The sequence below is a fragment of the Cornus florida genome, unplaced genomic scaffold (assembly GCF_030987335.1).
Source record: "Cornus florida cultivar Cherokee Brave unplaced genomic scaffold, ASM3098733v1 CherokeeBrave_3.0.0_Hap2_Chr05, whole genome shotgun sequence".
NCBI lineage: Eukaryota > Viridiplantae > Streptophyta > Magnoliopsida > Cornales > Cornaceae > Cornus > Cornus florida.
The window spans coordinates 96,540,404-96,558,199 of NW_026775575.1; the positions used below are offsets into that span (position 1 = coordinate 96,540,404).

At 36.0% G+C, this 17,796-nt stretch overlaps 1 protein-coding gene across 1 annotated transcript in view; it reads right to left on the reverse strand.

Moving 5' to 3' along the window:
• Positions 1–17,796, reverse strand: part of LOC132307794 (DENN domain and WD repeat-containing protein SCD1) — a 40,626-nt gene that overhangs the window by 9,413 nt on the left and 13,417 nt on the right. The window contains exons 6-18 of the mRNA XM_059805659.1: positions 16,315–16,378; positions 15,973–16,086; positions 14,099–14,319; positions 9,918–9,972; positions 9,734–9,817; positions 9,307–9,502; positions 9,065–9,182; positions 8,879–8,930; positions 8,744–8,788; positions 3,263–3,338; positions 3,050–3,123; positions 2,921–2,971; positions 2,397–2,554 (exon numbers count right to left, since the gene is read on the reverse strand). Of these exons, the coding sequence (XP_059661642.1) occupies positions 2,397–2,554; positions 2,921–2,971; positions 3,050–3,123; positions 3,263–3,338; positions 8,744–8,788; positions 8,879–8,930; positions 9,065–9,182; positions 9,307–9,502; positions 9,734–9,817; positions 9,918–9,972; positions 14,099–14,319; positions 15,973–16,086; positions 16,315–16,378 (1,308 nt within the window). The remainder of the gene's footprint in view (positions 1–2,396; positions 2,555–2,920; positions 2,972–3,049; positions 3,124–3,262; positions 3,339–8,743; positions 8,789–8,878; positions 8,931–9,064; positions 9,183–9,306; positions 9,503–9,733; positions 9,818–9,917; positions 9,973–14,098; positions 14,320–15,972; positions 16,087–16,314; positions 16,379–17,796) is intronic.

Sequence of the window (17,796 nt, forward strand, 5' to 3'; positions counted from 1 at the left end):
TCTCATCAATATTATATTAAAATAGAATCCTGCATTTGTGCTGCTCATTATTCAACAAAGCTACTTCCACCCAGTATAATAATTTCGCGTGGAACTAACATCATGGCTGAGCAATTCACCAATGCCCAATGACCATGGCAATTTTTTGACTTGACCATCTGATCTGTCGGAATTTTTGGTTAATCAACTGTTTCTCTTTTCCTTTTTATTTTTATCTTTCGTTATGAAAATTTGGTTAATAAAAAAAGTTCAGTTATTCCAACACCGCTTCCCTCTTCTGATGAGTTGTCCAGGAAAAGAATTTGTTGCCTTCATGGTCAATTTGATGCGAGGACCACGCAACAGTGGTAACTTTTCTAGCAAGTGTAAAGCTGACTAAAGCTTTCAAGCGACCTCCACTAGCATTTGCCAAGAATTTAGTAGTTTTCCTACAAGACAAATTAACATCAATTTTTTTACCAAAAGTTCCTGACCACACCGAAGATGGTGATATCCCTTTATAAATTCTCTAACCCAAATTGAGTCCAAAGCCTTGCATGAAATCCTTAAAATTAGGAGTTAGGATTCTTGCAAATGTCAGGAAAGAAAAAAAAAAAAAATGGCTTTAGGAACCAAGCACTTTAAGGGGCTGAAAGTGTTCAATAGGCAAACAAATTTTGAGGTTGAAAGATGTTTAAATTTTGCTGATTTAATTTTTTAAGAATGAAAGATGTTGCAAGAAGGATGTTAAGAAGAATTTTCAGTCAGTTCTAGGAAAATGAAAACTTTTCAAGTTGAGATGAGAGGGTTTGGGTGGGTCATGGAATGAGAGGAACACATTAAAGCATTTAGGTAGACTAAAAATTTGCAGGATTACAAACTTGAATCTTGTGATAGCAAAATAGTCCGGAATTTAGACATAAAACTGGGCTTTACAATCGCTGCTGGTGACTCAGTGCTTGGTTATGAATTTCGACTCCAAGGACTTTGTTCTTCTGGAGGTCAATGAAGGCCCTATCTAAAAGCTGGTTCGCTTAAGCTTAGGCAAGCAATATCATTGGTGCATACCTCAATGGGCTTAATATCCAGTTAGAAAAGCATTTGTTATTGAGCTTTAAAGCATGTTTGTGCAACGGAGCTTCATTTTTGTTGCAATGGGCAAAACTCGATTGATCAACACAAATGAACTGTGCTTACTGTCATTGTGAATCCTCTTTTCTACAAATACTAGGCATGCTTTTGGGGCTTGACTCATTCTTCTGGGAAGCTAGTGGTCAGATTTAGGAGAACTCGAAGAGGTTTCATAATATCATAGGAAATTGTTAAAAGATCAAGGAAAGGACGTGAAACATAAAATCCATTTTCTTCAAGAGTCAACATCATGTATCAATCATAATGAAGTAAACATCCTTAAAATGCTAATGTTGCAAAATTAATAGAAGTTTCAACAAAAACCAAAATAAATGTGAGTGCAAAACACAAGACAATTAAAAGTTTGGTAAAGAAGGAAAACTCACATAAACCTCAACTGTTGAATTTCCAACAAAAACATGTTCCCTTAGAAGCCATTTGAGTATTGCAGATGCATTGACGCATGTCAAGTAGGTAATTGACAGTAATTCTTGGGTGCAATATAAAATCTTGGTGGACAAGCTGTGGATGTGGATTCAAGCCTAAAAAACTATAACTTTCTTCGAAATAAAGCCAAACATTAGGCCTATCTACAGTCTTCCCTTTCTGACACCTCATGTAGGTGGGACCAGCACAAGGTAATGGCCTTTATTGATGCATCCAAGTTTGCTTAGGACAACCAATCACTAACGGGAGCCACATTCCATACAAAACCTCAACGGCCACCTGTCATGTTGGCTCTTCTATTTTATTTTTCTTTTCTTTGTTATTAATAATGGATTGTATTATACATAAAAATAAATAAATAAATAAATAAAATAAAAGGCTTTCTTTTCAGTGCTCCTTTAATCCCTAATTGCCAAATTTCTAATTCAGTAAATAAATGTTTATCTGTACATAAGGCGATATTGCCATTGGAAGTCGTCGAGTATAATGAGCTTTAGTATTGGGCTCACATTCGCTTGATTATCAGCTCGATTTACAACCCTCCTACTTACTACCTCTCTCTCTTTAGGATGAGTTTTCCTTATAGACTGGAAAAGATTCAATGAGATTCTTTATGACTGATGAGAGTAGAAACTAGGTGTGGGTCTACACTATGCTTGTGCTCGGGCTCAACCCAAGAAATGAAAAAGCATTCTGGTGGGACTCACAATCGCTTGATAAGCTTACTAATGAGTTTGAACATACAGTAATAGTAATAAAAAGTACAACAGCACAAATTGGAAGCAAATATACAATGATGGGAAGTTATTTATAGAAAAAATGAAATTGTAAACACCTACCGTAACTCCTCCCAGATAGAAAGAGAACGAAGATGGCGTTGGACATAGTCTGAAACATAATTGGTGTCTTTTCTATACATTTCAAAAGACACTTCAAGCGCATCTCTAACAGTCGCCATGTCATTCCGGGAGGTTGCACGAGTGATTGCTGTTTTAAGCTGAAGTAACACAAATTCAGATTAGGAGAAAGAGAAAGACAATTGGATGAAGAAAATGGGAAAAATGGACAGATCGAGATTTAACAACTTCAAGAATGAAGAAGATCGAAATTTACAATTTAAAAAGAAGGGAAAATAAAATAAGGCCAAACCACTAAGAATCTCTAATATTTGAAATTTCAAGCAATAGTGGTAATTCCACATTTGAAATTTCAAGCAATAGTGGTAATTCCACGATGAAAATAATTTCTTTGACAGATATAGAACAAAAAAAAAAACTACATCATTTGACTATTACATGAAGAATAAACATCATTAGAAAAGTAGCGAGTAATTTCTTTGACAATCTCAAAAAAATTAGCATACCAGTTCTTTCACAGCAATAAACTGTTCCTCAGTTAATTGACAGAGCCATCCCTGAGAGCACAAATACAGAAAAATGTAAGATAAATGCTGTGCCCAGAAAATTGATTAAATCATCTTGAAGCTACATACTGAATGTATATGCTCCCTTATGCATTCAACAAAGCCACTACCGCCAATCCCCTCAGCATCAGACTCAATCAAAGCTGCAAAGCCGATATATATGTACAAGTCAATTTACAAGACCTTTTGTGCGATTTAAGCAGACAGAATCTGCAACAGATGAAACAAACAGTTTGCCTCAGAAAGCATCTAAGGGAGAACGAACTCCTCTAGAAATCATACCCAGGATAGTTCCATATTCAAATGATGAAAGAGGATCGTCAGTTGGTCCCAATTTCAAAAGACGAAGCCATAAACCCTGTTTGACACAGCAAACCATTTTGAACCAAAATGACGATTATAATAAAATAAAATTTTCAGCATAAGAAAGACAACAATGATACAACAACAACAACAACAACAACCAAGCATTTTCCCACTTACTTGGGGTTGGCAAAGACTGCAACAATATCAACCAAAGTTAACGTAAATAACATGTGAATTGACTGAGGCAATGGTCTTAAATAGAGTGGAATGGAAACATAGGATTCATGTAGCCGACCCCAAGTAATTGGGAAAAGGCTTGGTTGTTGTAGGAAGCCACCCAGCCCAAAAAAGGAGTGGAGGGGGGGGGGGGGGGGGGGGGGGGGGGGGGATTAAGAAGAAAAAAATTAAGGCTTTATTTGCTACATGGAAACATCTCCCAGAAAGATGATTTCACTAATATGATGCGTTTTTGGTCTTTGTTCCCACTGTGGGAGAGCAAAATGGGAGGCAAAGATACCAACATGCCAGTGGCCTAGCGATACCAGGCCCCTACTTCCCAAAGGGAGGTCAAGGGTTCAAGTCTCAGTGGAGGCATGTGTGTGTGAGTACCAACTAAGAAAGCAAAAAAGAAAAAAAACGGGAGGGGAAGAACATCTTAAATTCATGTGAAATTGCTCCCTCTTAGTGAACAAAACATTATGGGAACAGAGATATTTAACCTGTTCATTGATTAAACTCAAACCAGGCAAGCCCAAGCAATGTGTATATATATAGACATATAAGTACATAAATAAATATATAAACATACCAGAAGCATCATAAAAATCACATACAGTACATAACTTAAAGATAGTGCAGTTATTTTGAAGTTGATCAGCTTTTCTCTACCCATCCCCAAAATTAAAAAGGTAAGGACAAAAAAATAAAAAACTCAAAACTACATCCTCGACACAGTCAAGTTTAACTGTTCATTAGCTCGAATAATATGAACGCTGAAACATCTAACTGGAGGTCCTAGACCTAATTTGGCTAATGCCAGATTATGTCAGCCCTATCCATAAGTAGTGCAATTGTACTTGAATTCAGTTTCCTTTGTATTTTGAGTTTCTGACTAAACATCATGTCAGCAGTGCAGACAAGATGAGAGAGAGAGAGAGAGAGAGAGAGAGAGGGAGGAAGTGGTAACATACACAAAGATTTTGTAGTCACTGTTGAGGAGTAAGTGCCACATTGGAGGTTTGGAGGGAAGCTCTGAAATTAAAAGGGTTTAAGAGAAGTAAGAAGAAAACTGAATATATTGAGTGTAACTTTAATTAATTAAAAAATACAAATAGGGATGTGGTGAAGTTTGAGAATCAAGAGGTACAAAATATGCTCATTTTTATTGTTAAGACTCAATTATTCATAATGAATGATGGAGATAATGTTAATCATAGAATTAAGACATGATGGATTAAATTGAGGAGTGCATCATATATATTACGTTATCAACGAATATCGCTAAGATTGAAAGGGAAATACTATAAAACAGCTATTAGACCAACCATTCTTTATGGAATAGAAAAACAACATGTGAATAAAATGATTATAAAGAAATTACAAATGTTGAGACGGATGTGCGGCAAGACAAGGATAGATTAGAGTTGAACACAATCATGAAATGATTGAAGTATCACCAATTGGAAATAAAAGGAGAGAAAAATGATTAAGATGGTTTGGACATGTGCAAACAAGATAGTGCCAAGTGTGCTAGTTAGAAGAGTGGCATAGTCCTCAAAATTAAGATGGATAAAGTTAGTAAAATAAATATTTGGTAACATGTGACTTGACTGAGGCTCTGACCTTAGATCGAATAGAATTGAAAAATACCCAAAGTAGTTGGAAAAAGTCTTTGTTGAACTGAGTTAAATAGAGTTCTAACTGTTCATGTAAAGAATATCTAAAATTAGTTCATTTATAAATTAAAATTATTTCATATTCCATTAAGTACATACAAAAATATGCCTAGCTAATTATGGTATACATATGCACAAAAATGGATAAAAATTTATTGTCATAGATCTAGTCAAGAATGACATAAATTTGTAAAAAAAACTAAATAAAAAGATTAAATATCCACTATCAAAGTTGTGCCCGACGGCCTTTTAGAGAAGGTGGAAAATACATATCAAATAAACACATCAAAATAATCCAGCAGTTCACAGGCACATAGGACAAGAATTTATATATGAATAAAAAACACATAGTAAGGAATAAATTGAAAAAAAATAAAAAATAAAAAAATTGCAGAAAATTTGATATTTTCCTTAATACATCACATAGATCAATCCGACAAGAGTAACCAAGAAATTTTGAAATAACCAAATAAAATAATGTGCTCTTGCTGTGTGGAAAGAATTAAATTAACAAAACAAGCTATAGACTTCACTGTAACAAATATGAAAAAGTAAGTGCATGAGAAATATGGAGAAAAATGACCAAATAAACAATGTACAAGAAAAACATAAAGAACATATACAATGGGTTTTAGTATTGTGTACATATTATGTAGTGGAAAATAGTTAAAATATACATTGAGCTTTAATCTATGTTACATGGACTCTTCAAAAGTAGGTGAAGTACCCGTGTCGGCAACACATTACTCTGACATGGATATGAAATATGTGTTCTGACACTTTTGGTTGGACAAGCACCCAGAAAACATATTCAATATTATTACTTCAAAATGAGTGAAATGCCTATATTAAACACTAAGAAATACCTATATTCAGTAGTGTCCATATGTCCTCTTTAGGGATTTTAAACATCCGACGCGTGGATGCATATCCGTACTTGACACACGTACCCGAGTCCACGTAACATAGGCTTTAATACTGTGTATATGGAGTATAGAAGATACATCTTAATGGGTTTGAGGTCGTATGTTAAGAGTGTATTATTATGATGTGGGCTGTTATTACGTAACCCAAGACTTAATTAGGGGCCATTTATCAGAGTTTTATGAGAGTTTAGAGGGGCCATGGCCTCACCTAGTCCCTTTAGTGGTCCACATTGGGCTGAGGAACATCAAAATAAATTCGATTTTCTGGAGGTTATATCCCAAACAACAGTTTTTTGAGTTTCATATGAAATTTCTAAAGTGTATTAAAATTTCAGAGCATATCCCATTGTATCTGCTCATAAATTTCTCATAATTAATAGTTGGCATCCAGACCTAAATCTTATGAAGAATTTCCAGAACTACTGGTGGAGGTTACTTTTTATGCTGCTAGAGTTTTGGACAACCGAAAATATAGCATACCTGAGAGAGTTATATGTCTCTTTACCTTGATGAATCAAGAAAACTAAATAAGAGCCTAAATTTTGCCGAAGATAGTGAGAGGATTTCAGCAGAAGTGGGGTTCCTACCTAGTTTTGGTGTTAGCAAATAGTAACACGAAAAATGTTAGGCCTGATCTCCCCCAGAGGCTTCAAAGTGCAGCCATTGCTCTGTAAAGCTTTTGTTATACATCTTGCAACAAGATCCTAAAGCAACTACTGGTGCCAAAGATGCAAAATTCTGGTGGTGATGATAGATCATAAAGGTGCTTAAATGACCAGCAGCAGTCTCAAATGGAAAAAATCCAGTATGGTTTGTATTCCAAGACGTAAATAAGATAAAGTTGTAGGGGATGGATTTGGCTGAGTCTGCATGGCTAGGCCACATCATCAACAATGGCCCACAAGTCACACGGTCAACGGTCAAAGGTAAGTGACACTTGCCACATCATCTGTATAACCCGAACAAAAGATCGAGGACTTGAAAACCTGAGTTGGGAGTAGGACTCAGGATTATCTAGGATCCGAGGAGGTACTTGGTTTGGTGGCTGAAGTCTAGGGTCCGTCGAGTCAACACTCGACCTGGCTTGTAGAGAGAAATAATATATGACTCCCATACAAATTAAACCCATCTCATGTTAATGGGCCCACAGGTGATGTCATCATAGACATCACCCAACCTCTCACTTGGCCTATAAAAGGAAATACTCCAAGGCCAATAGGGGAAGAGCAGAAGGGGGAGGAAACAACCTCCAAATGGAGAGAGCCTCTCCCTCATGCTTTCTCCATACACCTTTATCAAGGGAGTCAATAGTGTATCATTACACTGCCATCTTTATACTCTCTCTCGAGCTTGCCTGTGCTTCCACCTCTCTCAATCCACCTCCGATTCTATGTTGTCTGAATCATTCATATTTTGTGTTTTCGATATCAACCTTGCTACTTGTAGCACGATTGTATTAACGAACACCCACAAAAGCTAAAGAAAATTTCTTGACTGAAACTACAAGGTTGGCAAGCACTTCTGGATTCCATTCCTCTATTTATCCAGAGGTCCCATATCAGTAGAGAAGGCCTCTACAAAACACCATTTGGACTTTAAAGAGGAATTGAGAATACTGAATCAGAAGCTGTTGGAGCCAACCATGAAGGAGGGTGTTCCAGCATGATATACATTATTAGGCTCATTCTCTAATTGCTTGAACTTTTGGGACAATTGGTGTTCTAAGCTTTGTTTCTGGGAGGTCTTCAACTCAAGTCTCCATATATGCATTGTTTTCCGTATATGCATTTGAACCCTGTTTTTATGTGCATGTTTGAACTTTGTTTTGGTTTTGGGTTGGTCTATTTACCTCGCCACATGCACACTGGAGCCAACACTCCAGGGAGAATGTTGGGAGTTTAATACACAATGGTGGAAATGATTCTTTATCAGCTCAAGCCTTTGGGACAATATGTATTCTATGAGTAACTGCTGCGAAGACTAATATTCACTTGGAACAAAAATCTTGTCTCGAACTACTTCTGGGGCCGTCATACCGGAAAAAAAGCTGATATATATATATATATATATATATATATATATATTTGTCAAGCAAGAGCTTTCGATTATACTGGAAGCTGTTGGCAGTAATTCTTCCTCCCTAAATTCCCTTTTTGACCTTGAGGCTGAGTCTTTTTCTCCATGTTTTTTCTTTTGTTCATGTCGGTAGACAAAAATCTAATTTACACAAAAGATGGAAAATAAAGGACCATATTTGCTTCAAATAATGTACTTATACCTGTCATCAACATATAAGTACAGCATGTTTATCAGCCGAATGTTTTCCATATAAAAAGCTTCCACACAAAAATTAGTGTTTTTCCTCATCACTAGAGTTCATCAACTCAAACATATTATGTACATAAGGATCAACGAATCACTCATATTTAGAAGACAAGATGAGCAAAAACCACTCCCCTCCCCCTTCCCAAAAATAATAATATCAACAATAATAATAAACCCAAAAAGGAAAAATGAAAAAAAGGGCAATTCAAATATATAAAACCAATTAAAATGGAATCAAGGTAACACTGAATATGTACAATTCTAGAACTACCTGGAAATCTAATGAAAAGAACAAAAGTTAAGTGTTTCACCTGCAGCTTCACTTTTATGTCTAAAACCATGCGCTCCCGTTCAGCCTGTAAAACATATATTAATGTTTTGATTTTGAATAATTGCAGAAGTTCACTCAAGTTACTGGTGATAATGAAGATTTGAACAGAACTTACAGCCCTCTCCCTTGGACTCAGACTTTCTGCTTTGGGGTCCACAGAAGGTGAACTGGTAAATGAGAGAATAGAAGATTAGGGACAATTTGAACAAGCAAAAAACTGCACAAGCAGCATGTCTGACAATCAGCCTATATCTCTATATAAAAATGGAGAGTAACATCTTAATTTGTCATTTATATATACTTGGGAGCATGAGTTACAGCTCCAATTGCTGCTGCAAGAATTTGCCTCCTCTTTTCTTCCTGCTCTTCTGTTCTAATATTTGTAGGAAATCTATCATAAATATATTTAGCACCCGACCCTGATGCGAATAGCAGAATTAGAATCCAAATAATATTATATCCAGCTCAAAATGTTTATGTTTGAATCTTTATTGAAATCATGCCAAACTGAAAACCTCTAGTAAATGGTTATAAAAAAAGCACCTGATATTCCTACACCGGGATCTGATATGGTTATAGTCTCAGGCTCTGCCAAAGGAGTGGGTATAATTGATAGAGGATTTTGACCTCTTCCAGTTGCATCTTGTAACTTGTCAAGAAGATTATTCATGCTTTCATCAGAACCTAGACCTCTCTCCAAATAGTCCATGAAGCCTTGTGTGTCTAAAAACTGTGACAACTGTTCACAACAACAAAGATAGAAACATCTCAGTTCAAGGATGGTTGAAGTTCAGTCACAAAAGAAGCATGACAAATATATATATATATATATATATAGAGAGAGAGAGAGAGAGAGAGAGAGAGAAGATCATCTGGTATATGGATTAATGGATTCTTCAATAAAGAAAACTAGAAGTTTGTAAGTCAGTGGTTGAAAAATATAATGACAACTGCCAGGACATAAAATCACCATGGGATCCGATGGTTGGTTGGTTGACCGAGAACGCTTCTTCAAAAATGCTTGAGAGTTGAAGACATGAGTTCCTGTATTTTCCTGCCATATACTGATTTCATCAAGCTACTTCAAAGAACACTGTAGAAACATTTAGAAATATATATATACATATAAAGAGAAATAAGGTAAAATTTCATACAATGAAATTGCGGTAGCCACCTAAAATCGAGGCAAAAAACTTCAGGAATATAAACCTGCACACATAAATATTATTCGTGGGATAAGAAATAGATGTTTCATATCGAACACTATCAATTCTGCAGTACTAAAGCGTCAACAGATAAATTATAGAAGCAACTACAGTCGAGCATCAACAAAGTTCCCCAAGTTTTCCCTATTAACAAATAGAACAGCTATAGAAATAAGCGATTTACAATACAAAACACAATTATATTGTTTAGAAATATATATGGATACATCATACATGTACATACATACATACATATATATATATATATATATGTGCTTGTGAATCAGTTTGTGCTTCTGACAATATGGCATATGGATGTTTGACAATACCATAGTACTGCAGTGTTCAAGCATAACAGATAGTATCACGACCCGCCACAACCCGTGTAGATATTGTCCGCTTTGTACACTTTCCTCTTGGTGCTCATAGTTTTCCTAAAAACACGTCTACAGGGGTGTCTACACATATAAATGTCAAGAACTTCTCCCCCTAGGCGATGAAAGACATCACAATCACCCCCTCTTGGGAACCAGCGTCCTTGCTGGCCAGCCCGCCCAAAACCCATGTAGAAATTCTGCTTTGAATACTCTCCTCTCATTGCTCACGGTTTTTCAAAACGCATCTACATGGTTAAGAGGTGTCCACACATATTAGTGTCATCAAACCTCCCCCTAAGCGATGTGGGACGTCACAATCACCCCCTCTTGGGTCCTAGCATCCTCGTTGGCGTAACCCTCATGGATTTGTGCACGGTGCCCCAACTTCCAGCTAGGGATTGGCTCTGATACCATTTGCCACGACCCGAACCAACCCATGTAGATACTAGCATCAAACATTTCCGATGAGATTTATGGAGCCATTTTAAGATAGCAAGCACTAGCCCCCGGTGCGACTTCATAAAAAGCAATCAAAGAGAAGATCGAAGAGAATGAAATGCACATAGTGGTTATTATAGTGGTTCCTTCTGTGGGTCAACATCATTCTCAAACTACGGAACCAACAGGTTTTACAGACATGATTCGCTGCCTGCCTCTGTTACCTTTAACTATAGTAGCGATCTTTTACACGAACAACTATAATTCATCTCGGTGCTCACGGTTTTCCTCAAAACGCGTCTACATGGTTAAGGGGTGTCCACACAAATAAATGCCATGAACTTCTCCCTCCAGGCGATGTGGGACGTCACACATAAATCAAAGAGCAACTCAATCTAGTTTCGACAACTAGAGTTCCCCAATTTCTCCCTTGTAAAATAGCAGAGACTTGGGGCAATAACCAGTTTAAAATAGAACACACATTACCATTGTCTAAAATATGTGTATGATTGTGAATTAATTTGTAGCATAACTATACGGCATACAGAGTTCCGTTAGATGATAACACGTAAATCTTCCAAATGATATTTAATTCAAGGGAACAAAGCATGTCAACTTCACAACAAAGCTATATGCTCCATTTGGTAGTGATGAAAGATTTATATATTTATGTTACACCCTCTCTAACAGCTTAAGCTTTTAGAGTACATGGTAGTTAATATGGTATCAAAGCCAAAGGTCTCGAGTTCAAACCTCACCAACACCCTAATTAAAAATTGAAAGACACGTGTTGGACCAAAAGAAAGGCCACACGTGAGGGGGCATATTGAAGGATTTATATATTTAACTTACACCCTCTCTAACAGCTTAAGCTTTTAGAGTAGATGGTAGTTAATAGGTAGGATGGAAGAAAATTAGATGAAAGGAAGAGAAGAAAAGATGAAAAAGATATCCCTAGGGAAGAGATTTTATACTTCCCTCTTTTGTTTGGTTGGATGGAAGAGAAGGGAACAGAAAGTCCTAATTATAAGGAAAGTTTTGTAATTCAAAAACATTTATGATAGCATTGTATTTCTTCCTTCATGTCTTCCGTCCATATTTGTATAGACGGAAGAAAATTTGTGAAGAAGGAAGGATGACCCATCCATCCTCTTTTCTCTTCTCTCATGGTCTCCTCACTACCAAACGAAAGAAATTTGTTTCTTCCATCCAGTCGTCCGTCCACCCCTCTTCTTTCCTTTCGACCAAACGGAGCATTATTCTAAACTACACGGAGTAGTTTAAATCAAGGTATCTCAAGGACGGAAAATTAGCAAATCACAAGACACATGAAGATAATGTACACTATTAAAAAAAAAAAAAGAAGATACAGTAAAAAATAAACCAGTGCTTGAAAAGAATTGGGATGCAAGACCTAACAAAACATTTACAAGGTACTTGCATATCACTAATGGTTCATATGGATAAAAGAATGGAAGGTTAAGGATTGTAACACAAGGCTCTGATAGTAAAGTATGCAAAAAGGCACAAAGTAGACTTAAATTGAGGTGAATAGGTATAACAAATTTTAACAGATTTTCAAATTTTAAACCAACTTTAACTAAATTTCAACGTTAAGAACTAAGCATTTTAAAAATCATGTGTTCATATGTGGATGATTTTTAACTAAATTTCCGCAGATTTAGCTTGACCAAAAATAAGCCCAAGCGGTCGAAATTGGTCCAGTGGGTTTCAATTGATCCATCAATCTACCAAAATTCGTCAATCCTTTTCCTTAATGATTTCGAGGATTAAAATATATATATATATATATATATATATATATATATATATCCAAAACATTTTTATGTATTCTAAAACAATGTTTTGAATATCAAAACAAGTAATTTGAAAACCCTAACAGGTTTAATGATATAAATGGAAGCATATGAACCCTAATTTTGGTGTATGCACAATTTGAGAGTCGGAAATTACCTGTTCGCTCTTGCTTGATGCTTTGAATTCCAGTTTTTCCCTTGGACAAGAGGTAACTCAACTTGCTAATCTGACTAACTTTTGAAACAATAATCAAAAGCTAAAATAAACATACAAACTCTAATTTTGATCAAAATTTGCCAACCTAGTCCTATTGACCTAAGAAAATTGATTTGAAATCAAGGAATTTGGGCTTAAATAAAATATTGGAATCAAAGTTAATTCGGAAGTGGTGATGTTAGAATAGAGGTATGGAGACATTTAATTCCAATCATTGTTCAACTAAATCCTTGTTGGCATAAATTTCAAGAAACTCACTATGCCTTGTTACTTGGAGTCAACGCATACAATCCTCTCAAATCAATCCATGCGTGTTGCTAAAATTTTAGTCTAAATTACCCTTATCAAAAAAATAATAATAATCTAAATTACTAAATCCAAATTTAAGCTATATTTCTTAAATAACCAAACAAAAAGTCGTTCATTTGAAATCCTTTACTCAAAATGAAGCGTTAATTTCTCTCATTCTCAGTGGATATCAATTGTGCAATCACAAAATGCTTTTTGTTGGAGGTTGTCAAATTCTTGATTCAGTTCTTATTGCTGGCGAGTGTATGGATTCCAGATTGTGTAGTGGGGTTCCAGGGGTTTTGTGCAAGCTGGACGTTAAAAAGGCTTATGAACATGTTAGTTGGAGTTTCCTTCTCTAGAAGATTACTGGATTATGCCCAGGTCCTCCAAAGGGTTAGTTGAGGCCTGGAAAGGTTGTACAGTGGTCCGTGGTTTGTGGAGGGTTACGCCTTCGGACGTCTGGTGGTGTTTATGGCTTGAAAGAAATAGGTTTCCTTTTGAAGGAAAGGAGACTCCTATAGGAACGTTGAAATTCTACATAATTAGGCTCTTTTTTGTTGGGTTCTAAGGGAGATTGTAAATCCATGGAGGAGACAGTTGATTTTTTGGACTCTTTTGACTGTTTATTTGGCCTTGTGCTTCTTTTGAGGGTTGCACTCCTTCTTAGTGCCTTCTAATACAAATCTTACTTCTCAAAAAAAAAAACGTGTGATGTCCCCACTCTGTGTGACACAAAAAATCATGACAGAAACCCACATCGCGATTATACATGATCATATTATAATTATACCACAAATCATAAGGGAAGAGTTGGTCTGCCATTACACAAAGACGCATCTTAAGAACAGAACAGATTAGAGAACTGCTAAAAGCAAGAATGATACAGGTTAATTCAACTATTTCAGAAAATTGCAATAAAAGTAAGAACAGTCAGCTCTAGGAATGCAATGACTATATCACAAAAATGTCCATATGGCGTCCGGGTATCACCTAAGTTGAAGGTCATGATCTTCTCCCCAAGGCTTGCTGCAACCTCTGGGATATTGCTCAGATGAATTCACTAGGCTGGCCTTCATCTGGTCTATCCCCACTACATTTGGATATAATAACTTCATTATTTCAACACGCAAAGAACTTAATTCTGGCTCTGGTAAGGGAGGAATATCCTCCGTTGTGGTGATGCGATTATGCTCAAGTTCCACAACAACTACCTACAAAAACAGGGATGCAGTGTATTTTTAATTCAAGAAAACATGTTGCTATGACGTGTGTGCACGCGCGCGCGCACGTTGTCATTGCTACAAGATTCATCAGGGTATTCAACAAAATACAAGGTGTATGAGCATTATAAATCTGATACTAAAAAGATCCTTAAGCTGAAGCAGGAGAAACAAAATCAATCAAACACATAAAATGAATAAACAAATACCTTAATTATGGTTCCCCGCATGGCTTTACTTGTACTATGGACAACAAATTGGACAAATTCAAACAAGTAGAATAAAAAAATCAAATGCCCACAAGTGACAGCTTGACAGGCAAAGGAGGCAGTTAATCATCAAATTGGGAGACTTTCATTGCAACGATTGGGATTTGGTCTTCTATATGGATTGATAGGCTTGAGAGATTCCAGTTTTAAAAATGTTTGAAGAACAAATACATATTCCTATGTTTTCTACACTTGTATAATGTTTGAAGAATCTTTCTTTCAGTTTCCCCTCTTTGCCACCTTGATCCTAGGGCACCTAGAGAGGCTTTTATCATCTCTGTCGTATGAAATGGTCAGAAACTCAGAATATGGGCAGAGGTTCACACCAAGCATGGTTCTCTTGATCCTCCAGCCAAGCAACCGTAAAAAGAAAAGAAAAGAAAAAAAAAAGAACAGAAAAGAACATCAGTGTCTTTTCTTCAATGTAAAGCATGCAGAAGAAGTTGGATTCAAAATTTGGCACGATAGATATATTTTACTTATGTTGTAAACATTTTTTTTCCTGAAACAGAAAGGTATGAGGTATTTATCCCAGCCAGACAAAGAGGCCAGTTGAAAACAGAGAGAAAGTTGCACACATTCTGACAAGGAACAGCAAGAATTGATATTTAAGTCCTTAACTGATAAAAAGAGGAAGGTTTCCTCATCCTCTCATTGTACAACTGTTTTCCTCTATAATATGGTGATGTCATTCCTATCAAAATATGATAATATGCATATATATTCCATCTCCAGGAAATTAACCAATACTGCAGAGTATATTTGAAACAAAAGTACTAACGAAAGTTGTTCTTAGTCAACTAAGTCTTTTATATTTAGTTAATAGTTTCACTTATCAAAAAAAAAAAAAAAAATTTAGTTAATAGTTTGGTTCGGCTAGGTCCTAATGGTCCCCAAAACAGAACCAACCCTAAGCTAACAGTTCTCTATTTTTGGACCTGGAACCAGACTGAACTGTATGATTCAGACAGGTTCACCGGTTCCACAGCATTTTTTTTTTTTGTGCACCTCTAATTTGGTTAATTATCTCCAGGAAGATTAACAGCATAACACAATTCTTGCCTTATGATAGTGTACTGACATTGCTATTAAATTATGATGCCACAGCGGACACATAATTTCAAAAAAAATTGAAAAAAATAAGGGGGATAAGATGAACCAACTGAAAAAACTGCCTTAACAACTCCTCAGAAAGGGACAAAATAAGACATAAATGAGAAACTATTAACAATCTTAGACTAACATGTACAGAGTATTAATAATAAGAAAGACAACATAGAAAAGGAATGGTGGGCACCCAGACGATAAGAACTATTTATGGTAAAAAAATAAAAATAAATAATGGAAGCTCAAAATAGCACATTAAATTACTTACACCATCCATTGTCAGACCAGTAGTATCAACACCTGAATGAAGACCCATCATATATGGTGTAGGAGCATCAATATAGTCTACTCCACTGAAAAATAGTAATGGAATGTAGACATGCTTCAGCACAACAAACATAGAGAGATTAGATGGCAATCCACTTACAGAATTAATTAATGGCAACGCTACTACATAAGCACATCTGGTATTAAGTAAATATCAAAATCAATTAACTGCCATGTCCAGCAATATCAAAGAAACTTCGCTGACATTTAATCACAAACTTAGCAGCATATAAATAATGGGAACATATTAAAAGGTACTAATCTAGCAAGATCCCAGTGTTACCTGCCACCGAAATGGATATATTAAATGGCATATGGCTTCTGAGACAAGAGTTAAAAGAGAATACCTGCAAAACACATTTAAGTGAACAATTATATATGTGATTCTTGATAACATGACAATAGCCATTTTACCCACAATGGTCAATCTAACGCAATCCAAAGCTGTAAAAGAAATATATATACATATATATATATACACCAAAAAAATTCTATAGTTATATAAATTAGTATCAAAATTGCTTAAAAGCACCATACACTAGGGGAACAAAATTGTATAATTCACCAATTAGAAACCACTTGCAGCAAAATGGAACTTAAAAAATACAAGATGGCATGCTTCAAGCTCTTCACAAGTCAAAAGCTCTACATATTTTTTAAATGCATATGTGAAGTCATGTATAGTACCTGCCTACCTTTGTCCTGGTCATAGTTGTTAAAGGTGCGCACCAAGCGCACCGGGGGCAAGAGGCGCAGGCATAGCACAGGCGAGTCGATTTAACTAAAGCGAGCGCCATTGTTGCAGGCATGCCAAGGGCAAGTCGCACCTAGTTAAAGAACGTATATTTTTTCTCCTCGTGCGTGTCAAATGCTGGGTGGTGTTTGTGTGCTCTATTATATTATGTTACCAAGTTACTAACGGTAAAATCCTATACGCTTACTGACAGTAAAAACTTATTTTGTACTGTTTTACCAAGTTACTAACAGTAAAATCCTATACATTTGGTTTTTTTAAAAATAAAAAAATAATAATTAAAAAAAAAAAAAATTGTTAATACAATTCCCAGCCCAAAGACAGGAGCCGCAGGAGTGCAACTGGTACAATTTGTCTCTCAGCCTCTCAGGTAAGCCCCTCTTCTTCTCTCTTCTCTCTCCCCTCCTTTTCTTCTTTTTTTTTTTCCTGCACTTCTGCTCTGTTTTCCTTCTCCTTTTTTTTTCTCTCTCTCTCCCCTTGGCAGCTTCACTTTTTCTTCAGCAGAATATGTTCTGCAATTTTTTTCTTTTCTTTTTTTAACAAGCCCTTTAGTTTTCAAAATCATCCATTACTCATGATCTATACCATGTATTTCAAATCTCAATTCCATTAGTTTGTATATGATCAGACTGCCTTTTGGAAAATTCTCAAATTTTCTTTCCCAAAAAAATAATAATCAAATTTTAGTATATGCATTTTAGAGGTGTTCTTTCATGAATTAAATGAGAAAACATTCCCAAAACAACCTTTTTTTTTTTTTGATAAGCAACTTGCGTCTCGCTTCAGTCAGGCCAGTGCCTCACCTTGTGCCTTGCGCCTTGCGCCTCAGGCTCCAGGAGACATTGGCGCCTTAATGCACCTTGAGCCTTTAACAATTGTGGTCCTGGTGGCTTTTGGTCTTAACTCTCAAGCTCCAAGTCAAGGTTTCAAGACTGATAGAGAGAAGAAGGAAAAAAAAGTCTAGTATAGTAAATCATGGCCCACCTTTTGTCCCTGTAGCACCACTAACTT